The 22,076-nt window shown below is 45.7% G+C and overlaps 1 protein-coding gene across 3 annotated transcripts in view; it reads right to left on the bottom strand.

Annotated features, from left to right (window-relative positions):
- Positions 1-14,489, bottom strand: part of CEP43 (centrosomal protein 43) — a 31,138-nt gene extending 16,649 nt beyond the window's left edge. For 2 of the 3 annotated variants that reach the window (XM_021693180.1, XM_021693181.2), the window contains exons 1-6: positions 14,383-14,489; positions 13,821-13,874; positions 10,333-10,387; positions 9,573-9,661; positions 9,001-9,138; positions 3,316-3,396 (exon numbers count right to left, since the gene is read on the bottom strand). In XM_021693180.1, the coding sequence (XP_021548855.1) occupies positions 3,316-3,396; positions 9,001-9,138; positions 9,573-9,661; positions 10,333-10,387; positions 13,821-13,874; positions 14,383-14,484 (519 nt within the window). In that variant the 5' untranslated portion in view covers positions 14,485-14,489. Of the gene's footprint in view, positions 1-844; positions 905-3,315; positions 3,397-9,000; positions 9,139-9,572; positions 9,662-10,332; positions 10,388-13,820; positions 13,875-14,382 lie in introns of all 3 variants that reach the window. The other variant, XM_021693179.1, reaches the window with a different exon arrangement.
- Between the last annotated feature and the right edge of the window lie 7,587 nt (positions 14,490-22,076).

Here is a 22,076-nt window from a genome sequence, read left to right on the forward strand (position 1 = left end):
AGTGAAACCACTAGAAGTAAAGCCAGCTAAGACAGCAGATACAATTTTTAAAACCCTTTGATTTTGAAGCTCTTCAATAATCTATACATAACCTAAGGTTCAACAAGAACCGAAGATTCTTACAGCACTAAAAATTAAATATCTTAAGTATCTTATTCTAAACAAATGTGAAAAGTATACTGACGAGTAGTGCTTCTAAGACCTGTAATACTTAAATTTTAAAAGCAGCTAATCTACTGGCTTAGTTGATTTTTGTCATGATTTCGGGAGGAAAAAAAAAGCAGCCAAGGCCCCACCACTGCAGAATCAGCTCGCCCAGCCCTGCGTGTCCCCACGGGTCTCCTGTGAGCCAGGGCTTCCAGGGAAGGCTAACCGATGTGCAATGGTCTGATACACCGCCAAATGCTCAACACAAACAAAAATGTCTTGAAAGAAACTAAGTTTAGCCTTTATCAATTGAAACTTACCCAAAAAGTAGTTTGATACGCTATTTACCTCAGATAAAAATCATAACGTTAAGAATATGTATATGACCATCCATTCAAAAGGAAAATATTTTCAACTTTATTGCCAACAAAACAAGGAATTCTCAAAGTAAAACTGACAGCACATTTTTAAAATCCAACAGTATGATTTTCACCTGGATAAAAATCGAAAAGTCAAATTACTTTTTGTTTTACGCCCCATGACTCAATCATATTCTGATTACAGCTGGAAGACAGTGACATTGGCACAGAAAACTGAACCCTGGGCCAACAGGGATTCAGTGCCCGCTAGGAGCCCACAGAGTTGGCGGTCTGCTGTGGCAGAGGCTGCTTTTTTCCTCTGCCCTCATGCATGTTACCTTGGCACCAGACTTCTGCCCGCTTGTCTTCTTCTTACCTTGTCCTTTATACCTTGGTATCTGAGCATGAGAATAAAATGACATTTTACCAAAAAGTATAAATCTTTACAAAGAAACTAATCCATAACCAAACTAATAAAGTTTCCTATTAGAAAAGCTCTCAAGGGGGCACCTGGGTGGCTCAGTCAGTGAAGCGTCTGACTTAGCTCAGGTCATGATCTCAGGGTCCTGGGATCGAGTCCCGCATCGGGCTCCCTGCTCAGCGGAGAGTCTGCTTCTCCCTCTGCCTCTGCCTGCCACTCCCCCTGCTTATTCTCTCTCTCTGTCAAATAAATAAATAAAATCTTTAAAAAAAAAAAAAAAAAGAAAGAAAAGGTCTTAAGAATGGAAAACCTAATCAATATGTTCCTTTCTGAAACGCACATTTTTTTTCTCCTTCCTGAATTCTCTTCTCCTGCAGTGGTTCACCCTGCGTGTAACTACCATGCCTCGCAGTGACTGGGCCCGCGCCCCCCGCCCCGCCCCCCGGCAGCCTAGTGCAGAACCACACCTTGGCCGGCGCTCCACAGCAAAGCCAGGCCTTGCCTCCGGAGCAGCCTCCCCAAAGAGCGGCCCCGGCCTCGCCTTGCTCAGGAGCACACAAAGCGGGTTCCTGCAGGCCGGGCAGGACCCTCGGCTTGGCCACAACGTCCCACAGCCCCAGAGCCCCGAGTGCTCTCCATGGCACGCAGCCTGACAAGGTACCCTGAGAGCCCAAGATGATTCAAAGACCACTGAGAGAGAAAAGAGAGCTGGCAAGAAACAGGTGGGGAAAGCGCTGAAACCCCAAATCCACATCCTCAGAACTACAGGGAACTGCAGCTCACCTGCCAGCAAAAGGCCTCCTCTTGACACGAGTCAGCCACGGCCCTGCGGACACGGCCACTGCCCCACGGGCCTCCCCGCCGCACGGGGAGCCGACAGGAGGAGGTGAGCGCGAGGGGACAGCTGGAGGACAGCATACTGCTCTCCAAACCCACCTTGGTAACTACCGGCACTTCTCTGTATTTAAGGCAACATTTCCTGACTTAAAAGATTCTATCGTAATTCTTAAGATCTTGAAAATAAAATTTGTGTAGAGAAAGTATGTCAAAGACTTTAATCTGTTATCCTGAAGATACATCACATGTAGAAGGTTCATGTTGCTAATTTGCTTTACAAAATAATAACTGGCCAAAAAGAGAACTTCCAAACAGCTCAATTCTATAGGTACTGATATTGTGGAATAAGCATTAATTTTAACCCCTTCACAGCCAGACATGTTCACAGAAAGCAAAGCTTTTTTACCAAGGCTCCTATATCTGACAATTCATTTAAAGGGACTTTTTAAATTTACTCACAACCTTGCTCCCTCTGTAACCATGGTGACAGCCTCCCATGAGCATCAAGGGAAAGCCCTCCCCACAGTGAAGGCTAACCAGATCTCAGAGAGAAGGGACACCTACAAACAGCATGATGGTCTCTTCCCTCGGCTGCAAATAAAGCGTAAAATCCTTTGATTTCCAAATTGAAAAAAATGAAAAGGAGCAACACCATAAAGACCCAGCGACAAAACAACAGGGACCACTCACTGGTGTCTGAGCCCAGGCATCTGAAAGAGAGAGAAACCCTCTAGAAGCCACCTAGTTGAAGAGGTACCGCTGTGCCCACAAGTCAGTGCAACACCATCGTGCCCCAAGGCACCACCCGCATCCTGCAGAATGGGAGTCACAGCAGCCGTCACGGCACAACCTGACCCAAACCCGTCCTTGGGTACAACCGGTTGGTTGTACCAACACACAGGGCGCTGCAACCAGTCCCGAGACAACATATCCCCTAACGATCACCGTTCCTGTGATCCTGGACTTGAAATTCCAGTGTTCCACTCAGCATTTTTCTCCAGTATGCCAAATTCCGGCAATCAGACAGCCTTAACTTTAACAACCCATAAACCACACACACACATACATACACACACACACACACACGGCACATGTATTTTCTTATAAATCCTCAAAATAGCTCATTAATATAAAAAAACCACTATAATTTACAATTCTAAACTGGTCATCCATCTACAATATTCAACACCACAATATTCTGGAACAACAGTCTGGAACCTAGTATCCTCAAGCTAGGGATTTATAAATGAAAAATAAATCCTCTTGTCAACTGAGGAAGAAAATTTTCAAAGTACCAAACGAGTCCAAATATCTCACAATTCTGTGATTCAGCAGTGCATTCCTTTCTATGACACAAAATTCAAAAAAACTACCAACAAACTGAAATAATTGTTATAAATATATGCTTCATTAAGGGGAGAAAAGCAATTTCAAGAAACTACACAGCATTTTCATTACAAAACAAAACCTGGAACAAGGAGGACGAGGGTGAGAAAAGCAGAGCCCCGTGGAGTCTGAGCGCAGAAGTCCTCGTACCCGCGGCCTACTCACCTTACTGGCACTGCTGTGAGCACTTGTTTTGCCTTCTGGTGACTTCGGTGGAGAATGTACATCAGATAGATCTAGTGCACCCTAAAATATTTCACAGTTTAAGATTAAAGCATAGTTTAAAATAAAACATAAATACACTATTAAGCCTCAACAGCATTTTAGCATTGAAAACCACTACACAATACTGATGTTTTTAACTCTTTCTAAATTATGTAAATATTCTCACTAGATTTTCCCCAATTTTATTCAAACAAAAACAAAACAAAACACACTTAGATTCTAATTACCTACGTATTTGACCCAGTCACCTTGAACAGGCCGCTCAGTCGCAGGGTCAAGGTGCCCAGACGAAGCCCTCGCTCAGGACCCGGCGGTCCGCACCAGCCCTGTCCTGTGATTCGTACACATCTACTCCTTCACCCTCGCCAGACTCGCGGCCTCCTTCACTCTGTCTCCAGAACATCAAACAGCGGCTGTGTCGGAAAGCACGTCCCCCTTTTCAAAGGACCACACTCCCCTTCCTCCTCTGCACGCTCATGCCACTCTCTCATCTCTTCGAGCACGGGGGCTTGTCTGGCCACGCCACCGAACTGCACGGCCACCAGACCGCACCGCACCAGGCTGCACCGCGCCGCATGGGACCGAACCGCAACGCAGAGCCACCGCAGGGCACGGCAGCATCACAAACCCACCACGTTCAGGGCACCCGCTGGCCACTTCTCAGCGCTATGCTAAACGCATAGTGAATGGAATGGAATGGAAGTGACCTAAAATTCATCCACTACATCATTAGCAGCTCTGTGCACTGTGTGCATATTAAATATTGGTTATTTTGCTTTAAAAATCCTACTGATGTCTACAGCTCTTTAAATACGACAATGTGCTGCTCGTCATACCTTCTGCTCCTCCCTCGAGCAGCGTGACTTCTGGTATGGCATCATCTTCTCCCAGGCAGAAAACCTCATTTCACCTTTGCAAATTTTTCTTCTTCCCATATTACCCTCTGAGACCCCAACCCTCTGCCGTAATATTAATTTACCAAGTCTTTTTTTTTTTTTTAAAGATTTTATTTATTTATTTGAGAGAGAGAGACAGAGAGAGAGAGAGCACATGAGAGGGGGGAGGGTCAGAGGGAGAAGCAGACTCCCCGCTGAGCAGGGAGTAATTTACCAAGTCTTATTGCTTCTTCCTTTAAAGGGGAATCTTTATCTGCCCATTTGCTTCTGCATTTACTTCCAAAATCATTCCTGTCTAAATTTGCCTTCTAGTGGATTTCACTTCTCCCAGTCATGAAACTTCTCCCAATTTCACCATCTAACCTTCACAAATTCATCTTCCAAACAAGTACTTCCTCTGTACAAAAGTCTGCAAAAGCTTCCCACTGACCTTGAACACATTATCTGTGAAGAATCCCCGTTGGGGGCACTTGGGTGGCTCAGTGGCTGAGCGTCTAACTCTTGGTTTCGGCTCAGGTCATGATCTCAGGGTCATGGGATCTAGCCCCTTGTCAGGGCTCTGCACTCAGCGGGGAGTCTGCTTCAGATACTTTCTCCCTCTGCCCCTCCCCACCATGTGTGCTTTCTCTAAAATAAATAAATCTTTAAAAAAAAAAAAAAAGAAGAAGAAGAATCCCTGTTGGGTTGGACCCTGCAAAGGATACAAAGGTGAGCCCAAGTCCTTGTCCCCAGCCAAGGGATGACGTGGGGAGGGACGGGCAACAGCAGGGGGCTGCCACACCCACGCAGAGCCAGGCACTCAGTTACAACAGCTGCCAGCAGAGAGAGAGGAAGAACAAGAAGAAACATCCCAGAAGGCAGAGTGGAAGAGAGACCGTGAATGACAACATTCCACAGCTGGGTATGGGGATGATGCACCATTTTAGGTGGAGAGCAGATGAGGAAAAGGCAAGAAAGCAAAAGCCACTTTCAAGTATAAGCAAGTCTGGCTGAAGCACAAGGTTTCACGTTTCAAATAAAGGCATAAGGCTAGAAAGATGAGTAGGCACCGCATCACGCAGGATCTTAACATCAAGGCTGAGGAATCTGGAAACTATCTAGTTGCCATTACGCAGTGATTGCAATTTTTAAAGTGGAAAGGAACAGATAAAAGGCTGAACCTTAAAATGAAGTCAACAAGCATGAAGGACACAGAGTGACTGCTGGCCGTGCCCGCAGGGGTGCTGGGAAGCAGGACCGGAGTGACTGCAAGGTGCTCACGGGCAGGGAGGGGGCTCACCCGGGGCAGCGCGGCAAACAACCAAGTGCTGGGATTCTCCACGCTGGGGAACATCCAACACCCTGCAAAATCAACTCAAAGTCACGGTAAAGGACGTGGGGCATAGCAACCTGATTCTTAAGGTGGTCTGAAAATGCACTTTTGGCAAAAGCATCACTAACGGAGTTCAATGGGCTGAATCCACAGCTAATTTTCTTCTCCAGCATCAGACGTCAAAGGTTAATAAAACCTAAAGAAAGGTGTCCTCTCAAAGTTATAAACACTAGTGAAGATGGAAAAGCCAAAATGGACACCTGTGAGTTCCCTATTTTAAATATGAATTTGACCACTAATTTATGTGTGTATACACATACACACAACCAATTAAAAGGACATACCCCAATATTCAGAGGAGAAAAGTAGCAAAGAGTGGGTATTTCATAATGGTTTCAAACTTTAAAGAAGTAAAACAATGACTTCTTGAAGCTATAAAAATCTTCTCCTGTGTCCGTTTGACAGAAACCCAGCTCTGAAACAGGGTAAACTGACTGGGGAGGCTTCGGATCCACCAGTCAGAAAGACATATAAAGAATACGTTTATTGAAAGTCAAACAGAGAAAGACATGTATCATGTGATCTCACTGATATGAGGAATTCTTAATTGCAGGAAACAAACTGAGGGTTGCTGGAGTGGGGGGTGGGGTGGGAGGGATGGGGTGACTGGGTGATGGACACTGGGGAGGGTATGTGCTCTGGTAAGCGCTGTGAATTGTGCAAGACTGTTGAATCTCAGATCTGTACCTCTGAAACAAATAATGCAATATATGTTAAGAAAAAAAAAAGAAGAAGAAGGTAGCGGGAGGGGAAGAATGAAGTGGGGGAAATCGGAGGGGTAGACGAACCATGAGAGACGATGGACTCTGAAAAACAAACTGAGGGTTCTAGAGGGGACGGGGGTGGGAGGATGGGTTAGCCTGGTGGTGGGTATTGAGGAGGGCACATTCTGCGTGGAGCACTGGGTGTTATGCACAAACAATGAATCATGGAACACTTCATCTAAAACTAATGATGTAATGTATGGGGATTAGCATAAGAATAAAAAATTAAAAATTAAAAAAAAAGAAAAAAAACATTTGGGTGATTAAATTACCATTAAATTACCATTATATCAAAAAAAAAAAAAAAGCGTATGGGTTCCATGCTTCCTTAAAACCAGCTTTACTGAGATAGAATTGGCATAAGCGGGTGCAAACTTAAGCTGCATAGGATTTGATATACGGTATATATTGTGCAATGATCAGCACAATAAACTTAGTTAACATAAAAAAAAAAAAAAAAAAAAGAATACGTTTATTGAGTTTTCACTTTCAGATCAACCCAACTAGACAAGAAACCTCTTACTGGGCCTCAGTTTGAGGCAGACGCCCCGGTTAGCAGCAAACGGAGTTTCCCAGTAACCAAGCTTGCTTTCTTCCATCGTGCTGCTGGTACAGACGGGAGAGAGACTCCTTCCTGACAGAAAGCCTGAACCGAGGGCACAGAGAGGCAGCTCCTTGGATTGAAACCGAGGAGTCACAGAAGCACAATCAACACGGACACAGAAATCTGGAGCAAGAACTGGAACTGGGTGGTTATCTGGGAGGACACATATTTTTCACACTTTGTTAGAGTGAAGTCTGTTTTTTCACACAGGATTCAAATGTGTTCGTGAGTTAACAAGGGGTATGTGTGGGGAAGAGCTGGAGATTCTGGTTTCACGCTGGGGAAAGGACTGAGCTGGACACAAGGAGCCATCAAACAGTAATGAGAATAGAACCACCAACGATGATGATGAAGGCAAAGACTCGCAGATCCCTGCATGCGAAGCACGGTTGCACAAGCTACCCTGACTCCCCTCGGTTCTCACCACCACCCGCAAAGCTGTTACTTCCATCGTCCCCATTTCGTGAGTGAGGAACCTAAAGCACGTGGAGGTTAAGTGTCTTCAGAGAGTCACACACAGGACACGGCAGAGCTGGGATGTGACCCCAAGCATCCTAGCTCAGAGCCCACGCTCGTGCTCGTGAGCTCAGGGACAGCACACCAGAGAACGGGGGCCACCAGCACCTCAGAGAGCTGAACCCAAGAGCTGCTGCAGCACCCCCGCCCCCGCCATGCCCCACTTTCCGCTGCAGGGCCCCCTTCTCACCCCAGCGCCCCACCCCTGCTGCAGCATACCCCACCCCTGCTTCCCACTCCAGCGCCCCGCCCCAGTGCCCCACCCCAGCTCCCAGCCGCGGCACCCCACTCCTGGCCCCAGCTCCCCGTAGCCGCCTTAGAACAGCTTCCCAGTCCTCTCCTCTACTCTCACATTAAGACTGAGTTTAACAAAATTTCCACTTGAAAATTTCCACTTGAAAAACCCTTTAACTAAAACCAATTTGACTCCTAAAATGTGTGGTACTAACCATTTACTGTACACTCCCTCTATTATCATAAGCTATCACTTACACGTCCATTTCCTTATGGGAACACATTTTATCTTTAATAACTCTCAATTCTTCTAGTCCAGGAAACTGTTTTATCTTTTCATTCAAAGCACCTGTTTGTTATGCCCTATATGCAACAGGTGCTCAGTCAGGCTCTCCTGATGTTCAAAGATTCTAATACAAAACACGCTCTGAGGCTCTCCACACAGAGCACAGCAAGTGCACAACCCTCCACATTCTTACTTATAAACCAGTGACTAAAAGCACACATTTAACCGGGTGTCTGAGACAGCTACCACATGGTCCACGTCTGTGAAACGGTATCTCTCTGTGAAACTAACGTTTGTAACTAATAACTAAGAATCAGACTTAATCTCATTAGCAGATCTCTAAAAAGGAGTAAGAAAAGCAGTAGCTAATCAAGAAAGCAGAAGTTTGAAAATGTTTAGAAACTAAGCACAATCAATAGCTTAAACAGCTTTAAGTCTATTTTTAAAAAGCCCTCAAGTTCAAAAAATTATTAAGTAGCCTCTAATTCAGCCCTGTTCTGTTTAAAGTGGTAACAAGAGTACGACTAAGGAGCTGAGTGTTCTCTGCACTTGACAAGCACTAACCCGTGCCTCAGGCCTCACAATGGCCACGAGGCCCCGCTCTCCCGATGCCTCTCCCCCGATGCCGCACAGGGGGAGCCGGGGAGGGGCCTGCACGTCCGAAGCCAGGCAGCCAGTGGAGGAGCGCGGCTGGTTCCACACAGCCGGACCCCTGACCCCGACGCCCGAGTGCCCATCTGCAGAACAGGCGCGGCACCAGACTCAGCTGCCGCGTCTCCAATTTTCATCAAAATGTGCCTTTATGTGATCTGACTGTGTTTTGTTTTGTTTTTAAGGAATAGCTTCTTTCCATTTAAACTTTGATGCACTATGTATGCAAAACTCTGCATGGCTACACTGAGCAGCCAATAATTAAAATAGAAAAAGATAACAGAGGCTAGAATTATACTTACCTCCCCATTGGTTGGCCCTTTTCCTTTCTGTTGACAACGTCTGATCACTTCTAATAATAAAGGTCCACCCACAGTACCTTCTGCTTCAATAATACCTAGATCTCGGGCTAAATTCTCTCGACCTTCAAGACCTTGAAACTAGAGAAGAGGTAAGATAGAACAAGATATAAATGCTGAGAAGTATGCAAATTATTTTCAGAGATTAAAGAAAAATATTTTGGGGACTTAAAGATCTCTCTAAACACAGAGAGATCATTTTTATAATGAATAAAATGCCCATTTAAAAAATTATATATTTCTTTTAACCAAGTCTCTACATCCAAAAATGGATGTATCTGACATCAGAACAAATTAATTTGACAAAACACTCCTTTCAAAGTTCTACGAAGCAGCATGGGTACCAGCTATCTACAGCTCACATGGCTTTTAAGAAAAAGATAATCAACTACAAAAAATAATCTATATGCAAGACCCTATAAAGTGTCAAATGTTGTTAAGTTTCAGGTTATAATGAACTCATTTGTACCAAGGATGGTTTCAAAGAATAGATGTAAAAAATTCATGACTCTTACTGTGCTGGTTTCAGGCTGAAAAACGGCCAAGGTGAAGTCAAGATTGAAAAACTGGAGAAACTCTGCAACAAGACTAGCCACCAGCCGGCCTGCGAAACGTGAGAGGCGGTGAGCACACCTGTGAGATCCCTGAAGCCCCCTTCACTAACACCACGGAGTAAGATTAATTAACTGAAGAAAAGAGGTTTCTAAATATAAATTATAAATTTATCTTTGAAGAACACCAGTAATGCAAATCTGAGTCCCGTGTTTTCATTAGGATCATCAGTTTGAAGCTAACTATTAATAAAACAACATAACATTTCAAAATGGATTAGAATATTTTGCTTCTTACGTAAAATTGGTTTTAACCAATTTCCCATGACCAAAAATATTCAAAACAACTTAACAGTTGTACAATAAAATATGATTTTAAAAGGAGAACCTATAAGAATCACAGACTTCAAAAAATGTCTGAAACTCCTTGAGGCGCCTGGGTGGCTCAATTGGTTAAGTGTCTGCCTTTGGCTCCAGGTCATAATCTCAGGGTCCTGGAATCGAGCTCTGGGTCAGGCTCCCTGCCTCAGGGAGGGGAGTCTGCTTCTCTCTCTCCCTCTGTCACCCCACCCCCCCTCATGTGCTCTCTCTCTCTCTCTCTCAAATAAATAAAATCTTAAAAAAAAAAAACAAAAAACTGAAACTCCTCATCTCTCCTAAATAGAGTCAACATTTGAAAATTCGGAGACAGACAAAATAAACAAGAACAAACTGAACATCTTACCATCTTTCGTATTTAAAAACTTTCTCAGGCTCTCATTGACTAGAGGAGTTTTGTTCTGTTAAAAAATGAAATATTATGTCATGCATTTATCCTAAAAACAACTACAAAATGTGGTTTAAAGTTTAATTTTTTGGCAGAGATATAAGTAAAATACGGTCACTCATAAAATTACGGTTAAACCCACTCCACAACTATTGATTACTAAAGGAATTCTTTCATGCTATTTAATATCTCAAAGCTAATAAAATGAAACCACACATGAGAATTTGTATTTATTTTTAATTTTTAAATATGCCACAAATTGTTTATTAAACTACTTTAGAAGCTAGATCTTCAGATACTCATGTGAAATGGCAATACATTTACTTACAAAAACAACTGTTTATTATTCTAAGTACATGTTGACATTTTGTCATCATAGATATCTACCATTTATAGCATGCTTACTGTGAGCAAGGACTCAAATTACACACTTGTTATTAGCAGCTCATCAGCAGTATGTGACATGATTTTGTGTAGTGCATAGGCCAACTTATTTTTGCCATTAGACGTTTATTTGAATAAATACAGAAAAAACACTTCTAGCTCACTCAAGCTTCTTTAAGCAGACTGAATGAATTATAGGTGTAACGACAGTCTCATATTCTACTGATGGAATTATAAATGGTGCAATCACTTTGGAAAGTAGTCCAGTAAAGTTTTAAAGAGTTAGTACCCCTACCATATGACCCATCTGTAGGCATTTTCTCAAAATAAAAGCACAGATCCGAGCCAAGACATGTACTTGAATGTTCACAGAAGCCCTATTTATAATACTAGAAACTGGAAACAAGCCAAATGCTCATCAACAGATGAATGACTAAACAAACTGTCACATATCCATACAATAGACACTACACAGGGAAAGGCAGAATGAACCATTAATACAAAGGACAATATGAACAAATCTCAAATGCATTATGCTGAATGAATGCAGCCAGATCAAAGAAGAAAAGAGAGTCTGTGCGGTAGGATCCCACATGTATGGCTCTTAAATACATGGGTGGCCCTGGGGTGTGTGGTGGGGGAGGGTGGTACAAAGGGGCTTGAAAAAGCTTTCAAGGGTCAAGGATATGTGCACTATCTTGACTGTTTCAAGGTTGCATAAATGTGTTAAAATGTAACACACCATACATTTAAGTATATTGAATTTACTGCAGGTCAATTGCACCTCAATAAAGTTTTTTAAAAAACCCAAAAAAGACAAGGAAGGCAAAGATCACAAAGGTCCTTAGTAGGTTGGTCTAGGAAATTTTAAGACACTGAGTCAACTGAAATATTTAAAGAAAATGGAGGAACAAGAGCAGATGTGTATTATAAACAGCCAAGCTAGGAGCACTGCAGAAAAAGGACTTCAGGAAGATGGTGAGGGACAAAAGCAAAAGGGAGACTGGAGAGAAGAAAGGGGTAAAGCAACCTGCAAAATAAATAGCTCAGCATAGAGTAAGAGGGCAGCAGAGAACCTCCTTAGACATCTCAGCTACAGAGCTGCCAGACAGAACCAGGCGAGCGAATGGATGCAGAGAAAGAGGAGCAAGGTCCAGGCAACTCTCCGATTTCTTGCTTAGATAAAAAGCAGTCCCCATAAGCAAGATCAGTGCAGCAGGCAGGGTCACATATGGGTCTGAAGCTCACGATATGGATCAAGGATATAGGGCTGAAGTTACTGGTATAATTAAGGTCATCCAGGGAGAGAGCACAGAATGAGAGCTACTGGAAAATACACCAAGGATTTAAGTCAGGTGTAGAGGAAAAAGATCACGCTAAAGAAACCAAGGAGTGCTCAAAAGGAAAAAAGAAGAGAACAGAAAAAAGTCCCAAAACTCAAGGGAGATTTTCAGGAAGGAAGGGAAGAATTAAGAATGTCAAATGCCACAAAGAACAACTAAGTTAGAACTAACACAGGTAAGAACTAAAATATACTCAATATAAAGAGATTCTTCTTGACCCCAGCAAAGGGAAGTCCTTAGATGTAGAAGATTTAAGGCGAACTTAAGTGGATTTAAGATGTTAATGTATTAAAGGGTGCCTGGAACATAAGAAATAAGACATACACATTCTTTCAAAATTCGACTGTGAGGGGAAGAAATTGAGTGGTATTAAAAGGAGAACATGAGTTAAGGAAAACAGTTTTCTCCTTGAGAGAGATACAAACATGTTTCTATGCTCAAGAGAAGAACCAACAGCAAGGGAGAGGCCAAAGACACAGCAAATCGTTGAGGAGCTGAGAGTACCTGGAAGGCAAAACCCAGAGAAAGTGACTATTCTTGGACAAGACAGAGAATCCTCCACCAAAGCAGGAAGGAAGGGGTAGAGGTACATACAGATGCAGGGCAGCTTTTTCTGAGCTGAGTGACAGATCTGCAGGGGAAGACACAGAAAGTCAGGACCTGATGCCCCTATAGCCAGCTGCTAAGAGTGCAGCAAACAGGAGAGGTGGAAGGCTAGAGTGCAGCTAAGTGAGAGTTCTGAGTAAAGAGGACTCCCGGCCCGCTCAGACCCGCGCTGAGGCACGCACCCGCCAGCTAGTCACAGCAGCAGCCCAGTGCTGGGTGACTGCTCTAGGACGGACACGGCAAAAGCAGGGAGGGGAGTTAGGTTGCTCAATTAAATGACGTTTGCGGTTTTTCCCAGAGCAAGTATGGCTGGAAGGCAAGGAAGCTGGGGTTTCTTAAACATGGACCATAGAGTCCAGACAAGTCAAGAACAGAGGGCAGCCGAGAGAAAACTGACACCTGGACAAACACAGAAGAGCCAAGAATTGAAGCACTTCATGAAGTTAAAGAGGAGCAGACACCTAAGTCTAAAGTGAGGAGGAGATTAGACGGATTTGTCACAGGAGCAAGGTGAAGACCCTGATTATGGAGTAATTCTTGCTGACAAGTTCCAGGATATTTATTCAGAGTGGTGGGAAGACTTGAGGTAGAGAAAAAAAACTATATGCACTTACATAAAGAAGTGGTTGGACCTTTGACAGTGACAAAGAGCACATGATTTTAAAATAACTGGGTGGTCAGATAGTTGAGAAAAGTTACATACTATATTCCCCCACCTGTGGGCATTCACAATATATACATACTGACATATTACAGGTTCTGCAGGATCCTGCAGCAAACTCATTGACAATGGAGCCCTTTCTTCACGGAGCTCCTCTGACCTTGTTTTTCAGATTTCCCCTATGGAAAGGCATCTGCACCACCAAAGATTTACTACTGGCCCCAGACTTACTATTGTACCTTGACTTTCTTTAGGCTACTCCAAAATTCTAAAATATAGACAAAAAGAGAGTAAGGTTGCCTCTCTTCCAATAGTAAAAAAATGTAATCCTTAGTACTTCAAAATCATCCTTGGCTACACCCTGACGTATGTAGTATTTTAGAATAACGTTTAAGTCATTAGAAATTAAACATAAACGAATACGGTAATGTTAAAATCTGTCGATTTCATACCTCTACTTTTTCTTGCTCTTCTAGTGCTAAAAACACAGCTGCTCGGAGTTCAGCCTTTTTTTAAAAAACAAGGGTAAAGGGACAAAAATTGTTTCAAGGCAATTTTCATGACAAGAGGTGTATACAACGTAAGTCCCACAGGCACCATCCCCACCATCTAAAAGCCAAAAAGCGAAAACTAACGAGACAGCAACGCCTAGCGGGCAGGTGCAGAGAGGTCAGGATGCACCGCGAGACGCCCTCCCGCAGAAAGCCCCCGCTCCCCGCCCGGCCCGCTCCCAGCGCCCGCCCCGGCCGCTCAGCCCCGCTTTCGCGGCCGCGACGCCACGCCAGCCACCGCCCGGCAGCTGCGGCGCGAGCCGGCCTCCCGTCCCGCACGCCGCGAGCGCACCCTCGGCCTCCGCGCGGCCCGCCCCCCGAGACCCGGCCCGGCTCCGCAAGGAGCCGCCCCCCGCCCGCGGCCCAGACGCGACCCCGCGCGACCCTTTGTGACGCCCGCCGTCCGCACAGGCCCTGCGGCCCGCGGGCGCAGCCGGCGTCCCCGCGGCCCGGCCCGCTCCACCTTGATGCGGTTCAGGACCCCGCTGTTCTCCAGCGTCTGCACCAGCAGGTCTCGCAGCTCCGTGTCCTCCTCCGGCACCACCGCGGCCGCCGTCGCCGCCATCTTGCTTCTCCAAGACAACCGCCCAAGCCGCGCCAACGGCCAACGGCCGCCGCAGATTCCGCACGCCGCGCGGCGACGCGGCCGAGACCACGCCCCCCCGCCCCGGCGCGAAGCCCGCCCTCGCGTCGGGGGCGGGGCCGAGGGGAAACGCAGAGGGGCGGGGCCCCGGTGTCCGTGGAGGGCGTGGCCTGCGGCGGGGGCGGGGCCGTGTGTCTGTGGCTGGCCTCTGCTGACTGCGAGCTTCCAGGGCGGTGGTGAGAGTGGCCACGCAGCACTGCGGTGCCTCGTCATTAAAATCGTATTGCATCGCACGCATAAATAAATTGTGTGCTGTGAACGTTAGACGCGTTCGCACAGGTTGAAAGGGACGCCCTAGGGCGCCTGGGTGGCTCAGTCGGTTAAGCGACTGCCTTCGGCTCAGGTCATGATCCTGGAGTCCCGGGATCGAGTCCCGCATCGGGCTCCCTGCTCGGTAGGGAGTCTGCTTCTCCCTCTGACCCTCCCCCTCTCATGCTCTCTCTATCTCATTCTCTCTCTCAAATAAATAAATAAAATCTTTAAAAAAAAAAAAAAGAAAAGAAAGGGACGCCCTGTCCTGCTCAGCTAGCCCCGGGCGGGACGGGGCGGGACGGGGCGGGACGGGGCGGGACCGGGCAGGCGGAGGATTTGTGTCCGCGGGCCGCGCGGGATACCCGGGCAGGCACGCTGCAGCTGGGAAAGTCCTGATGTGGGCCTCGTTTCCGCCGTGCTGCCGAAATGTGTGCACATACACGCGGGTGTGTGTGTGTGCGCACCGCTCACCGCGCTAGAGCCTGCACACACAGGCATGCATGCGTATATGTAAATGTGCGCATCAAGAGAGAGCCTGTGCAGACATGCGTGTGTGTGCACGCGCTCACCGAGAGACAGCCTGTACACGCATGCGTGTGTGCGCACACGCTCACCGAGAGAGCCCGTACGTACGTGCGTGCGTGCGCGTGCGCGTGTGTGTGTGCACGCGCTCACACAGAGCCCCGGGAGCATGTACTGGGTACGCCTGAAGTGGGTAGAGGGAGCTTTCCTACTCACTGTCAGTTACAGGAACAGTTACAGTCAGTTACAGATCTCAGGAGAATAGAGGTCCACAGGACCGAATCATCAATTACAGGCCCCAACAAGGAAAACCGTACACTGCACCTCCTACAAAAAATCCACCACAGCTGCAATTCAGCCAATGAGAAATCATCCCCACCCTGAACTCTCCCTTTTCTCCAACTTTGGTTCAAAACAACCCCTTCCAATTTCCTCCTTCTCCATAAAATAATGTTCCTCTCCTTTGTTTGGGGGACTTGCCCATGGTTTTGCCATAGCTTGCATGTCCTAAATTGCAGTTCTCTGTTATTCCCAAATAAACCCATTTTTGATGGTAAAAAAAAAAACTGACTTCTATTTTTGATGTTAACAATACATGGGTGTGTGTGTGACCATGTGCACACAGAAAGCATGCATGTTTACACTGGAGTACAATGCAGATTACATATGGATGTGCAACATGCTATTGTACTCTTCTTTACACTCCGCGTGTTTCCTTAGTTTTGCAGTAACATGCTGGGAAAGTGAGGGAACCCCAAAGTATGAGGAAGCTAATTAAGAAAAAGTGCAGATTCTGGAACCCTACCCTAGGCACCCTCCCTGGGTCTGCAGTAGGTCCTAGGAATCTTTTTAAAACCCCAGGTGACCATAATGCCAGTGGTGGGGGAGGGGTCTGCAGATAGCTGTGTAAAGGAAGAAAGCAGAAGTGGAGATTTTCCGCCTCACCAGGCTCTTCTCCCCACTAGCAGCATCTGTTAAAATTGGTATATGTCTTTCCAGACAACCTTATATAGAAATCTGTTCCATACACCCGTAGTTCTCCCCTTGCATAATTTGCATCCTAGGCTTACTTTTTAATTTACCAAATTCACTTAACAAATCCTGACCACCTTTTGATATTTGTACACACAGATTCTACCTCCTCTTTAACTCCTGTGTAGTATTCTGTTGAGGGGTACTCCAAATACGAGTTTTTGTAATTGCATTAGGGTTTGTTTGCATCGGTTCTGTTTGTTGTGCAAGTAGTGCATACTGATGGTTAAAAATCCGAACAAAATGGGGCGCCTGGGTGGCTCAGTCGTTAAGCGTCTGCCTTCAGCTCAGGTCATGATCTCAGGGTCCTGGGATCGAGTCCCGCATCGGGCTCCCTGCTCGGCGGGAAGCCTGCTTCTCCCTCTCCCACTCCCCCGGCTTGTGTTCCTTCTCTCGCTGTGTTTCTCTCTGTCAAATAAAATCTTTAAAAAAAAAAAAATCTGAACAAAATGCACTTGTGATGAGCATCGGGTGATGTATGGAAGTGTTGAATCACTATGTTGTACACCTGAAACTAAGACAACACTGTATGTTAACCAACTGGAATTAAAATAAAAATTTTTTTTAATCTGTTGTCCTAACACTCAGACTATTTATCATTAAGTATTTATAAAATATTTTTGAGGAATCTATCAAAATAATCCAAACAAAATGGGAAAATATTAAAAGAAAATAACGGTGTCCACATCTTTCCTGCTCACCTACCCCTCACCCAGTCCCACACTCTAGACCCACCCACCATTAAGTTTGTTTTCGTTCTTCTGCTTCTTTTCATTATAACTCTGAATGTTATACTCCCACATCTTCACTCATCAACCATGAACGGTGCCTTCCAAAGAATGAAAATTTATCATCCAACTTCTATTTCTTAAAATTATGTTACTTTTAATTTTACTGGTGAGGATTTTGTGACTTTCAATTGTCTATCTGTATCATCATTTATCCATTCTACACATCAGCTATGCCTTTGAAATGGACTTTTTCCTGTACCATGGGCCCACCTCCAACTGCCAGCACCTGAGATGATTTGCCTGCTGGCTTTTCTGGCCACCGGAGCCTGCTCTGTCTGCGTTTGGGGAAGGCCTGAAGCGCCAGGGAAACACCCTCTCCTGAGGGCACCTCAGGCCACGAGTGCATGAGGACGCCCGCCCAGCTCGCTCCCCAGTGGGACGGGGTTCTCTGCTAGCCTCCATGGTTCAGGTCTGAGTTCCCGTTACCTGGAAATCTACTGGATAGCGCAGCCTTTACTGGTTTCCTACCTGCCCTGTCCCATTGCCCCCACTCCCCCTCCCCTGTTTCCCAGGCCTCCCCCTCGAATACACTGTCCACACTCAAATCCTTATCTCGTGGTCTACTTCTGGGGCACTCGAAGCAAGACAGTCAGTCCAGACTCATTCCCCAGGGATGAGGCTCTGGAACTGGATGGCCCACCAGCCAGATGGCAGCAAGGAGCCACTGCCCCTGTACGTGGGGTGGCCACAATCCCGGCACGCAGCGCAGCAGCTTGCTGGGAGGACTAAGCAGGGGAGGATGCGCGGAAGGGGGGCGCTAGCTTGGGCCATCTCTCTAGCATCAGAGATGAGCACAGTGGCCATTTTAAAGATTCTGGAGTCAGGTTTTTTTGTTTGTTTGTGTTTTAAGGAAGAAGATGACAGGTTCAAGTCAGCCAACTCGCAACCTAGGGCATGGTGTAGAAACCACTCTTATGAGCCAGAAACTCCCAGGATACCACATCTGCAGCTAGAAATCCCCCACAATGTGAAACTCTATGGAGATGAGCAAATGTTACAAATTAGGGTTCTTTTTTTTAACAGAGGGCCAGTTAAGTATTTACTAGCACACCTTTGCATTCACTAGGCTTCCTGAACCCGAGGATTTATACTGTTGGTTCATTCGCAAACCCTCTAGACCTCTCTAAGCTTCAGACCCCTTAGCTGTGAAGTATTCACCTATCTCACAGAGTTTTGTAATATAAAATAAGGCAGTTTGCTGGAAATCACATCTATTTCCTGATATCAAGAAAAGACTTAATGAAAAGTTGGCTTCTGAGATTGGCCTTAAGGAGAGCCATTAAATCAGAAATAAAGGTCATTCCAACTATGAAAGTGAACATGAGTAAGAGAAGGGGCTGGGAAGTAGGGCCCACGTTGGCAAATGCAGGATCTGATCTGTCAGAATCAGCACACATGAGGGAAAATGGGAGGAAATGACTATCCGTAGACTTCAGGTGGGGGAAAGCCAAGAGCTGCAGGCAAGGGAAACTGAGGAATGGAACCGAAGTTCGTATCAGTGGCAGAAGCACAGGGGGAGCGGGTTCCACACAGATAATGGTGGGTTATTTGGGGAAGGAAGATGAACCTAGGTTTGGATATCTGGAAGGCAGTATGAAACTCACTTGTCAGCACCTGACGTTGAACCCTGGCTGTGGAAGGTGGTAAGACAAGGTCAGGTTCCTTCAGTCAAGGAGCTGGCAGGCACAGACATCCAGAGAGATGACAAACTCTCCTGACCCCTATGAAGACTCGGATGAGGGCTCTGTCGGGGAGAGGGCAGTGTTGGCTTCCCCAAGCAGGCAGCACTCAGGGCACTCACGGTGAGACACAACAGGATTACACCAGGAGGGTCCCTGAGGGGCCTTCCAGTTGGACGGAGCCAAACAGACCAGAACACCAGGGCCCAGAGTGCAGGGTGGTATCAGGGAGAGCAGGGGGGTGGCCAGGCTGCAGGGAGGGAGGGGGGAGGCCAGGGTGGAAGGAGGGCAGCGGGGAGGCCAGGCTGGAGGGAGGGAGGGGGAGACCAGGCTGGAGGGAGGGCAGGGGGGAGGCCAGGCTGGAGGTAGAAGTCACTGGGTAACCAAAGGCTTCATCCACCCACAAAATGGGCTCAACTTCTATCTTGAGGGTACGAAATAGTGTGCTAAACATAGTTTTAAAAGGAATATGGTATTATTCCATTTGGATTTTATAAAGTGTCCAGAGTAGGAGAAAGCCGGTAGGCTGGACATAGTGACACTGGAGGCAAGGGAATTAGTCCAGGATCTAAGAGGGGGCCTGAACTCCACTCAGAAGAGAAGGCTAATGATCAGGAATTCTAAACAAACTTTGCCAAAATTTGCTGTGTAAGTTCCACTATTTCGTTGGCTATCAAGGAGAAAAACTCCCTAATTTCATTCTGTATGAAAGAGCTCAAAATCCTTCGAACATGCCACGTAATAAAAGAAGTAATAAAATTAAATTATTCTAAATTGTTTTAAGAAAAGAATATAAGGGCACCTGGGTGGCTCAGTAGGTTAAGAGTCTGCCTTCAGCTCAGGTCATGATCCCAGGGTCTTGGGATCGAGCCCCGCATTGGGCTCCCTGCTCAATGGAGAATCTGCTTCTCCTTCTCCCTCTGCCCCTCCCCTGCTTGTGCTCTCTCTCTCTCTCTCTCACACACACACACACACATAAATAAAAATAAATAATAATAAATAAATAAATAAAATCTTTAAAAAAAGAATATAATTTTCTAAAAGTCAGTTGGAGACTGCAATATACATTTCTTTTATGAACTGTTATTACCCACATACCCAGGGTGTATATGGAGGGTCTTCATTAAAAAATTGTCATTTACATCTACAATGAGCCATGATCTAAGCTCCATAAATGAAATTAGTAAACTCTGTCTGCAAGATACCCAGGAACCCTGTGTATTATCGTTACTATTACTATTACTACAGTGACTCAGCTGGGACTCAGAAAGGTGTACCTGAGATTAAATCTGTACTCAGAAAGCGAAGGAATGAAATGATGCAGCCCATTTCCTGTACCAAGTTGGCAGACTGGAATTAGGGAAAGAGGAGAGGAGCTGTGCCTGACACCCTGGCCCATCAGTAGCTGGATGTTACAGGAGCTAAGTAAATATGCTAAGTAATGAGAAGGGAGGCATGAGGGGCATGAGGAATGTGTGCTCAGCATATGGCGGGGGCTCAGTGACTGTGTTCATAGCAGAGAGAAATAAATAAGCAAGGGAGGGAGGGAGTGATGGGGAAGGAAGTGATAGGGGAGGGGGAGGGGCAGGGAGGAAGTGGTGGGGAGGGGGAGGGGAGAGGGGAGTGATGGGGCAGGGGAGGGAGAGGAAGAGTGGTGGGAGAGGGAAGAAAGGAGAGGGAGGGGTGGGAAGAAAGGAGAGAGAGGTGAGGGAGGATGTGGTGGGGGAGGGGAGAATAGAAGTGGTGGGGTGGGGGAGGGGCAGGGAGGAAGTGGTGGGGGAGGGGAGGATAGACGCTGGGGATGGGGAGGGGGACTGCTCTGACCAGCTAACCAGGAGAAGCCAGGTTTTATTCAGCCTTTTCTAGGTCTACAACTAGAGTTCCTCTTTCAGCTAAACCACAATTCTCCATTTTGTTTCTTTTAGCAGCTTTAGAAGATAACTTTCTAAGTCACTAGGGTATTCTTTCAATGACTTCTTTATCATAAGAGTTCATGTAACTCCTTACCTACTCCCAGAAAGCAGTTGACAATGGGGGAATTTACCCTAAAATGTGTGTGTTTCCTGTCATGAAGACAGTAAAGTAGAAGCTCTGTCCAAAAACACTCATTTCCTTGAGGAACTTGAGGCTGAAGATGTCACTATCTGTACATTCATAAATGTGAGATTTTTAATACTGTTGCTTAAAATCTACTTAGTAATTGAAACATACTCCTGAATTCAAAGAATTCCCAAAGAAGCTTTACATTAAGGAGAAAGACGTGGAAAACGTTTCACTGATTGTCTAGGGAGGTAAGAGAGGTAATAATGCATTAATCTTCATATCTCACCAAAGCTGAGGGATTAAAGGTTAAAAAATATTTAAAGTGAAACAGTGAAAAAGATGCTCTTAAATGTGACTAATTATCTGTTTCCCATCTAGCTTGTTGTATTCACTAATTTAGTCTCCGTGTTTGATTGGAGAACACTAGGAAGAAGAAACAACTGCACAGCTGGTAATTATGCTTTATCCAAGCTACTCAATAAATTGCTCTGTTTTTCACAGCTTCATTGAAGAATAATTCACACATCATGCATTCATTCATTTAAAGTGTACAATTTGGGGCACCTGGGTGGCTCAGTCAGGTAAGCGTCTGATTCTTGATTTCAGCTCAGGTCATGATCTCAGGGTCCTGGGATCGAGCCCCACTGTCAGGCCCTGCACTGGGCATGGAGCCTGCTTGGGATTCTCTCTCTCCGTCTCCCTCAGCCCCTCCCTCCCCTGTCTCTAAAAATAAATAAATAAATACAAATAAAGTGTACAATTTAATGATTCTAGTATATTTACAGAGTTGTGCAACATCACCACACTCTAATTTTAGAATTTTTTTGTCCTCACTACAAGGAACCCACACCCATTAGCAGTTGCAGAAGCCCTAGGCAGCCACTAATATATTTTAGGTCTCTGTAATTTTGCCTCTTCTGGTCTATCCCTATACAGGGACTTCTTGTCACATGGGGTCTCCTGTGACTGGCCTCTGTCACTTAGCATCATGTTGTCAAGGGCCATCAGCGCTGTACTTGGTTTCTCACTAAGGAGAATGTGTTACTGTTACTACAGAGTACTGCTCCATTGGGTGGATACACTTATTTATGTGTCTATTTATCGGTTGACGGACACTTCGGTCTTTTTCTAGCTTGGGCTATCATGAATACCGCTGCTGTCAACACAAAGTCAAGTTTTTGTGTAAGCGTATATT

The sequence above is a fragment of the Neomonachus schauinslandi genome, chromosome 8 (assembly GCF_002201575.2).
Source record: "Neomonachus schauinslandi chromosome 8, ASM220157v2, whole genome shotgun sequence".
In the NCBI taxonomy this organism is placed as follows: domain Eukaryota; kingdom Metazoa; phylum Chordata; class Mammalia; order Carnivora; family Phocidae; genus Neomonachus; species Neomonachus schauinslandi.